The 9527-nt window shown below is 36.3% G+C and overlaps 2 protein-coding genes across 2 annotated transcripts; one reads left to right on the plus strand and one right to left on the minus strand.

Annotated features, from left to right (window-relative positions):
• Window positions 1-1803: 1803 nt before the first annotated feature.
• LOC120010047 (probable inactive poly [ADP-ribose] polymerase SRO2) lies at window positions 1804-4275 on the minus strand. Its single transcript, XM_038860730.1, has 5 exons — window positions 4138-4275; window positions 2932-3401; window positions 2616-2854; window positions 2397-2533; window positions 1804-2280 (listed from the first exon to the last, which is right to left on the minus strand). The coding sequence occupies exons 2-5, from the start codon at window positions 3387-3389 to the stop codon at window positions 2179-2181; spliced, it is 936 nt and encodes a 311-aa protein (XP_038716658.1). The 5' UTR covers window positions 3390-3401; window positions 4138-4275; the 3' UTR covers window positions 1804-2178.
• Window positions 4276-5140: 865 nt separating this feature from the next.
• On the plus strand, window positions 5141-8913 carry LOC120010312 (ubiquitin-fold modifier 1-like). Its single transcript, XM_038861082.1, has 4 exons — window positions 5141-5302; window positions 5424-5521; window positions 7458-7490; window positions 8559-8913. Exons 1-4 carry the CDS (start codon window positions 5229-5231, stop codon window positions 8630-8632), a joined length of 279 nt encoding a protein of 92 aa, XP_038717010.1. The 5' UTR covers window positions 5141-5228; the 3' UTR covers window positions 8633-8913.
• The last annotated feature ends 614 nt before the right edge of the window (window positions 8914-9527 follow it).

A 9527-nucleotide genomic window follows, 5' to 3' on the forward strand; every position in this document is an offset into this window, starting at 1 on the left:
TCTAAGTTCAAGCAGGCTTGCCCTACTACATATAGAGTTACGCATAATTGCATATGATAGATGAGAAAATTCCAAATCGGTACCTTTGAGACTTTTGGACATCTAAGTCCACTCAAAAACACATAGACATAAGTACACATGAAAATATCAATTACATCACTACTCTCACTATATATTAGTTCGTGTTAAAGTAGTAACATGAAAGAAAAAGTCTCAAATCCAGATGATTCCAGTGACGGTTCGCTACATCACTACCGTCGTTAGACTCCCTTCACTGAGACGTCAAATTCCATCCAAAACGGTCACCAAAAGGGAGACCCGAAGTTGGCATCTTCTGCTTGCGTAATGTTATTGTTTCAAATAGTAACATACGATTTCATATCTGAACTCATACTACGATCTCAAATCTCATATTACGATCTTAAATATCATATTACATCTCAGATCTAACAAGATGAAGATGAATATTAATAAAAATAAGAATAAGAAGAATGAGAAAATGTAGAAGATGATTGTGGAGGTGCGATGGTGGTGGAGGAGCAACGGTGGAGATGGAGGCGGACAATGGTAGTGGTGGAAATGGAGGCAAACGAGGCAATGATGAAGATGGAGAGTATGCGTCTTAGATTTATGTATTTTTTATATCCTTGCCTATTGAAGAAGAGTAACAAATGTGGGATTATGTAATTTTTAATTTTTAAAATAGATACTTATGTGGAAAAGAAGTACTTATATAGCAAAGTGTTCTTTCTTTGACCTAAGTGTCGAACTTTCATAAAATGAGCACTAATGTCATTTTTTTCATATGATGATCCTTCCAACATTTTACTTGGACAAGAGTTTATAAAAATGAGTGTTCTAGGCCCTTTTCAGGCATGTGCTTATGATTATAAGGGTGGTTTACATGCTATCCCAAATGATGAGATGTACGCACACAATTTCATATAGATCATATGGGGCTCATAATTTTACATGAATCATATGCGTCCATTTCAGTATTTGAGACAAACGGAACAAAAAAAAATACTGGGATGCTTAACCATCGGACAATGGTTATTTGTTAAGCAATTGAAACGACTAGTTTTGTTTGGTGATTCCAGGAACCAAACAGTCCTCACTTATCATAATAACAATGCAGTGGATCCAACGGCTTAAAATCATTGATGGGTGGGGTGGGCTGTGATGCTCGCATTGATGGTTCTAATCGATCCATGGACTGTATAATAAAAAATGCCATTTGTGTTTTGGATTATGTGTAAATATAGATTTGTTATGCTCAATCTTTTATTTTTCTCCTGCAAGCTTGGTTTTCTTGAACGAAAATGACATGTAACCCATTAGTTTGATAATCTATGAGAGCCCAAAATATATTTTTTAATATAGATTTCATTGTTTTTTAAAACACAATCTAAAATTCATTCTTTTAATTCTGAATCTATTATTTTGAAATTCCATTGAAAAAAATTGTGGAATTAAGATCTATCCGATAAAACTCATCGACAATGGATCTTGTTAAAAAGATCTTTATGCGCTGATTTCGAATATGCAATTTTTAAAAAAATCTAACATGTATTTTGAGAGTTAACACGTTTTAAAATCTTATTTAAGACACTTGAGCTCGTATGAGTTACCACTATATGGGTTACCTAGTATTATTGTTCATCAATCATCACTATTCACTACATAACCCTGTTGAATCATACAACAATATTGATCTTGATGACCTATACATTCAACAGAAACAAATGACAGCAGTCATAAAGACAAATTACCTTGTTGATTGAATTAAAATGTCAGATGGCATATAGATGAAATGTCGTAAGAAAAATGGCACATGGAAACTACTGAAACAAAAAAAAGAAAAAAAGGAAGAGAAACAGAAGAAATCCAAAAGTAACTAGTTACAGATCATACATGAATTTTGTGTAATATTCACATTTCAGTTCTCTCAGTCAGGATTCAGGAGTCAAGCAACAACTTTGAGCACCAGTAACTATTTCAAAATCATGTCAGAAAAAAGATCATCTGTGTTGATATAAGCTAGATTATAGCGTCTCCCTTAACCCGAGTTACTGCATAACAACATGTCAACAGTCAATATCTGGATCTCTTGTACTTCAGAAAATGTATAAAAACAAAAATGAAGTATCCATGGTCTTTAACAAATTACCAGACTACTCATACCTTGTTTTTGTTGTATTTAATCAAAGTATCCAACAACTCATCCCCAGCTATTCGCCTCGTCACATGTATCATCACAGAAACCGGAATCTTCTCTTGCTGCAACCAAAGATTTTTTTGAAAATTAACTTAAAAGACAATAAAGAAAACTACCCAAATGCTTCAACTTCTAAAAAAATATAGTTGAGAATGTAAAATGCAAAGCAAATGATTACCTTAAATAAATCATATTGTTCAGAAATCAAATGAAACCTTGAAGGTTCCAAAAGCCTTTCAAGTATTGGAATCAAATTAGAAAAGCTGATCCCCGCTGTCGTGGGTGTCAGTGAACTTAACAGTTCTTTTGAATTATCTGAAACAGAAATATTAAAACGAGTTCAATATCATATTAGTAGAATGAAATTAGAAGTTCATGACGAACAAATGAAGCTTACTTTTCAATAGGGGAGACATGAAACTTATGACCAAATCTGGTTTCAAGTGAGAATTCATATAAGCACTCCAAACAATGTATACTTTGGGTGCTACAGGATCGTCTACTCCAGTGTCAAACTCAACTGAACTTGGCTTAAACTGCTTTGAACCATCACCAATCACTTCTGTCTTTCCCATTATAACTTTACAAGTGAAAATATGCCTAATGCCCTCTTCATCAGGAGCTGAATGACTTATTCTATCAGAGGAAAATAAATTAAATTCTCAGCTATGAAAGGATGGTAACAAAAATATTTACTAACATTTCCTACTTACTCATGAAGAAGATAGTCTGGAGCTGACAAATGAATGCCAACACCATGAGATCGGCCATAAACAGGTTCATCAGGCCTGGTAAACCCATGAGAGACAATCGCAGAGATATCATCCTTTGAAGCACCATACCAACCCCAAGTATTCTTGGCGTTGTCGGCACCAAATTTAGTAGCCACAGCCCCTAAGAGAATTTTATGACTTTGATCCCAAAAATTTCCTGGCCAATTAGAATGGGTTGTTCTGTGGATTGCCACAACACTTGTGTGACTCGCCAATGACCCCATCTTCTCAAGAAACAAATTCTTTAGCTTCTTATATGACTGATGAGATTCTTGAAATTGTATCATCCCATTGCTGGTAAGGAACCCAAACGGATTGTGACTGGATGCGTCACTGTTAAGAACAGAATTCAAGATCTCTCTATTAGCCATTGACGATGAACCTTGGTCTTCTGCCATAGCTTGCTCCAACTGTTCAATTCAGAAAACAAGGATGCAAAATTCAAATTGCAGCAAATTCTAGACGAATCTTTTTCTTTTGTAAATTGACAAGAGTCAACCAATTGAAAATTCAGATTCAAGCAGATTCTAAACAATCTAATTTGGGAAATGCCAAGAAAAATCCACCCGAAATTCACATCCAATCCAATTCTAAGCGGCCGTTTGTAGAATGACAATAAACAATTGTCCTAAAGAATCCCCAATTGGCCAATTGTGAAATGAACAAGCTCGCATAAACAACATAAGCAGAAAGAACTACCTAGTGAAGAATATTGTGATTCGAGAAACAAAAAGAGAGTGAAAGCACTGGAATTTTGACAGGAAATTCGCACTCAATTTCTTGTATGTGAACCCCTAATCTATATGAAATTCACATTCAATCAAATTCTAAACAACTACAATGAACTATCCTAAAGAACTCCCAATTGTCAAATGAACAAGCTCGCAGACACAATATTAGTAGAAAGAACTACCTGAGAAAGAATATTGTGATTCAAGAAATGGAGAGAGAGAGAGAGAGAGAAAGCACTTGAATTTTGATAGGGAATTCGCACTCAATTTCTTGTATGTGAACCCCTAATCTATACGAAATTCTCATTCAATCAAATCCTACAACAATCACAACAATGACAAGAAAAAACTATCCTAAAGAAACTAATTTCCAAATGCACAAGCTCGCAGAGACAATAAAAGTCGAAAGAAATACCCGGGGAAGATTGCGTTTGAAGAGACGCAGAGATAGCGAAAGAACGAGAATGAACTTGACGGTTGGGATGACGGCGACCTAGAGTTCTCTCCTCTGAGTGGAGTAGAAGAGAAGATTCAAGAAGATTTTTTAGAGACGGAGGGAGAGAGAGAGGGCGGGTATATATAGCCAGAGACAGTTGCAGGAGAAGAGATTGACATGGTGGTTTTTTTCTTCCTTGATTTCGCTCCTTTTGGCGGGGTTTCACAAAACGCACTTTTGCCTACCGTTTCGAAAGGAGACCGAGTTGGATCCGGGGTTCTCCTAACGTGATTTGGGCTAATTACGAAACTATCCCCGAAATGAGTTTTGTAGGCGATGCGCAAATACATCCATTGTTAAACGTAACGAATGAAAACTCTATGCTTTCATAAAAACACTAAAAGTATATAAATTTGAGACATTTCACAAATACATTTCTTAATCACATATGTCGTCGCCAATCATATCATCGTCTATTGAGGTCATTCTCGAGTTGAAGTTTGTTGGAAACATAAAACTCTGACTGTAGTTATCCTAGAGTCGATATTCGAAACCAAATTGCCCAAAAATGTCTTGTTTGGGATCAAACTTGGGTCGTCAATTTTCGGTAGTGTCTTGATCAAAAAATTAATGGCATGGAAGTGCCTTGCCACAAGGAGTCCAAAAGTGGTGTCAGTTTCCTCCAACAATGATCAGATTGTCCAGATCAGACGACTTTTCTCACGATAGTCATAGACTTTCGAATGTGATTTCGACGGTTACGATGGACGAAACTCATTGGATTGGTCAGGTTTAGTTTATAGTAATTATTATCGGATTGGTGCTCGGATGATAAAGACACAATGGTCGGCAATTGATGCTCATGAGGAATAAGAAATAGATGGGAAGGCGATGAGGTGTAAAGAGTATAAGTTTTAAAAAAAGGTCAAAGTAAAGTCAACAAAATATATGTTTAGCAAAGTTTGAGATGTGACTAAAACTACGAATAGAGAGCCAGTCCAAGAGCCATGGCCCATGGTAATCTCCAATAAGCTATCTAGAGTATTGAACCTGGTATACAGAACTCGAAAATGGCGAGCGGTGGTGGTGGCAAAGTCTCCTTCAAAGTCACTCTCACCTCCGACCCTAAGCTCCCTTTTAAAGTGTGAGTAAATCCGCATTCTCTTCTTCGTTTCCTATGTATGTTTTTCAGATTCAGCTATAACCTTGATCGGAGGTAATTATTCTTATAATCTTATTTGCGATTAAATCAAATGAATTTCCAGGTTTAGCGTACCAGAAGCAGCCCCCTTCACCGCTGTTTTGAAGTTTGCGGCGGAGGAATTCAAAGTGCCTCCTCAGACCAGCGCGATCATCACCAATGGTAATTCTGAATTTCTTGCCACTTTTCGGTTTCTATTGCTGATATTATTTTGTGCTATTGCTAGCTGGGGTTTTTTTTTTTTATTCTATTTATCGATTTTGTGATTATCTGATGGGTTGTTTAATTTTTATTGGGATCTTCTGCTTATCATAAGATTGGAATAGCTAGATCTTGTATGAACTTTTTTGTATATGTGACAACCCTAGATATTTTAAGATCAGGTCCGTCAGGGAGGTACATTAGTAAAAGTTATGAAAAGACTAATAAGAAGTTGTATTTGAAAGCTTGATGATTAATTGTTATTATGGAGTTGTTGAGCTTCAGCCATTGCCTTTTTAAATCAAAAAAATTATTGTTTTGGTCATTTGATGAATTTCGCAATGTTTATAAAGCTGCTACATCATCGATTATGATAATGCTATCGTTGATTCATACCTTCCCGTCTGTCTTAGTAGTTGACTTGGCTTGGCTTAATAAACTTGGGCAGTAAAAGTGGGGAATATGTCTGTATAATGGAGAAGCCTTAAGCCAATCAGAATTCAAACATCATGATTGAAGGTTTCTGGCCGAAAAGTGTTCTGTATACTTCTGCATTGACCAAAATTAACCGCCAACCAGGGTTCCTTTCATAAGACCTGTTATTATGCATGACCCTTGGTTATGTGATGATATTTCCTTCCTTAATGTAGTGCCCAAATTGGTCTTGACCTCCAAATTCCAATTTCACATATATAACTACGATAGTGACATTTTTTAACAGAATTTTTGCTTAAAAAAATTGAACAGAGTGATTTAAGTAGAATGATTAAGGTGTCATACCGTTTGATACTCGCACTTTGCTTTGGTAAGAACTGTTATGACTTATGAGCCAAGAGTTAAAAGAACCGCCTAGGCGCTTGCTTGATTCCCCATGGAATTGCCCTTGTTGGACCGTAGAAAGTTGAACCTCCCTTTCATCTGGAAGTAAAATATATTTCTCTCATCCACAACTGAGTGTATAGTGTTCCCTCATGTTAATATCTATGCCAAAAGTAATGGGTAATGATGGTCATTTGCCCCGATAGTGTCCCTGAGGTCACTGGCCTCAAGGAGACCTGGGCATGCCTCCTGGTAACTCACTCCTGCACTCTCAAGTCTCAACTTCCCACGAGGAGCCCTGGTGTGTGGGTTTCCCAGAGCATAACAATGGCTGAGAAAAATGTAATCATAACATTCTGTTTTTTTAGAATAGAATTGAACCTGCTACAACCTAATGTTTTTGATATTGAAAATCGAATTTTTGAGATTGACAAGGAGCATTCGTTTCTAAGTGAACTGGAAAGTTCCGGGAATTAATTGTAACTCCCACTATGATGAAAAAAAGTAAAAGATTTTGAGTAGAAAATAATCCTATTTTACTACTATACGTGACTAACATCAAGAAATTGACTAATAAGAAATCTCGAGTAACTGGATTATAAACTATGAAGAACACTTAACTCACTCTTGTAAGCAACCACTTTTCACCATCCACGAAGTGTTAGCGGCAGCTTCACTTGATGTACTTGCCACAATTCAAAATTAAAAAAGAACTCTAGGGGATGAAATAAGATTATAAAATGGAATTGAACCATGCGGATGAGAGAAACTCGAATTGGTATCATTAATAAAATTGAAGGCAGCACCCCGCACCCGTCAATTTTGTCCTTATCAGTTATCATACCCTGCTTAAGCCATTTAAAAGTGGTACTGTGGTACTATGTTTATGGATCTTTGCGTAGCCTTTCTTGGAGACATTTGGGAATGTTATGATTTATTTAAATGCTTGTGATCACTAGCCATTGGAATTTCATTCTTTGACTTCAAATATTTGACTTATGCTATTTGCTTCATTTTTTGTTACTTCTTGTGAATGGTATCTCTCCATATATCTTACTTAAAACTGTTGCTTATTCAGATGGCGTTGGAATCAATCCTCAGCAAAGTGCAGGTATGCGAATGCTCTCTTCAGCTGTGCTTCCAACAAGTTCCCTGCCGTCCCCTGACCCTGCATGTATCTGTCATTAAACTTTGTATTACTGGAGGCATATTATAACACCCCTTCAAATCCCTTCCCCACCCCCCATCTCACCCCGCCCCCAACACACACACAAAAGAAGAATGGGTCAGTTTGGATAGTATCATCACATTATTTGAGCATTTATCACAAAAGTTTGAGTCGGCTAGATGAATCTTTGAGAACATCAATGGGAATTCACTGTGTGTGTTCATTTCCAACATTCTTTTCTATCTAAGATCATACTTTCGCCAGCTGCTATTGAATCCATATATTTTCTTACTACTTCAAGTCATGTCTTTTTTAGGTCTTTCTCTCGCTTCTTACTCTCCTATACAAATACTCTCAATTCTCTTTATCGTCACACTGCTATTTCTACATTGTACATGCCCATTTTAAACGGTCTTTTGCAACTTATCTTCAATTGATATTACTCCGACCTTAGATCTAATCATCTCATTTCTTGTCTTATCTTCCTTTGTCTGCGCACACTGAATTTATATTTCTTATATGCTGTTGTAGTTTACTTAATTTAAATATTTTAGACTCCAACGTTTGCCTCCACACCTCGAGTTTTGAGTTAAGTCTCAATATTGTCTAATTCGTTAGAACTATGTCATTTGCAAGACTGCAACCAACATGCACCAAAATACATCACCTGGGATATGCCGACTTCTAGTGCAAACTTATTGCGATAGGCTTGTATAATAATCCTTTTTACCTTCTTTTTTTAACCTGACATTGTATAATGATCCAACTATTACGTTCAGATCCATTTATATTTCAATTGTATGCCTGATTTTTTTTTGTGATTAATTATTCTTTCAGTATGAGAAGTGGGTTTTAAAACTAAATTAATGTTCTCCTTAATGATGTGCTTCAATGCATGTGCTGAAGTTAGGAGATATGTTATTTTTTATGGTTATTGTAATAGGTTTGAGTGTTCTGCGTGCACTTTTTTACAGTAAATATGATTGGTTTGATATTGAGTTATTTTCTCAGGTAATGTCTTCCTCAAACATGGTTCAGAACTACGCCTGATCCCGCGGGATAGGGTTGGAGCTTTCGGGCATTGAAACTGCATATCATCCTCGTGGAGTTCGTCCATCGGGGTTAAAAAAAAAAAAAGTGACTGAAGAGGCATGTTTTTACCTTTTCTGGTTATGTTGGGTCTAATCATGTGGTATCTATTCACAAACTGGAGGAATCTTTTTGTTCTTTTGCATTTTCTGCACATCATAATAACTAGTGTAACTGATATCATGAGCTTTATAATGCCGCGTATAAAGTGGCTAGAACAAGAAAAATAGATAATTATGAGTATATATAAACGATTAGTATTACTGGATTACTTGCTGTAAGCCCAGAATCTCATTCTTGCTTAGACAACACTAGTGAGTAAACTGTGGCTGGACTGTTCCTCGGGTGATTGGTTTAAGGGTTTGGTTCATTTTGCTGTAGCTTGGGTAAGTCATGTTTTTTTGGCTACTTTTATCGAAACAAAGGAAGGTGATTAACCCCCTCGCTCTTGCCCGGAAGACTCTTTCATTGGTATTCCTATAGAATTCTTTGGTTCTCACTTGTGTCATTGGAGGTGCTAATAAAATGCGTCGAAAATGCTAAAGATTCGAGTGTTTTTTGTCCTACCTATTGCAACAATGAGATGAAAATACATTATTCATGTGAAAGCGCGTCTTAGATGATTTATATAAAATCGTGTTTTCATTTTAGTATTTGAAAGGGTATGGATAAAAAAATATTGAGATTCGTAAGACTGTTGTAAAAGGGGAACCTTGATGGCTGATGAGACGAGCATTTCCACAACTACAAGCCAATAATTGACTATAGCAACAAAAGTGGAGTTTTTTACCCAAATGACGCCCTGACACATAATATGTCTTAATATAACACCCGAGTGAAAATATTTATCAAAATAGCACTACACGCCACTGTCAGTGGCGTGTTCTTCAT

The sequence above is a fragment of the Tripterygium wilfordii genome, chromosome 12 (assembly GCF_013401445.1).
Source record: "Tripterygium wilfordii isolate XIE 37 chromosome 12, ASM1340144v1, whole genome shotgun sequence".
Classification (NCBI taxonomy): domain Eukaryota; kingdom Viridiplantae; phylum Streptophyta; class Magnoliopsida; order Celastrales; family Celastraceae; genus Tripterygium; species Tripterygium wilfordii.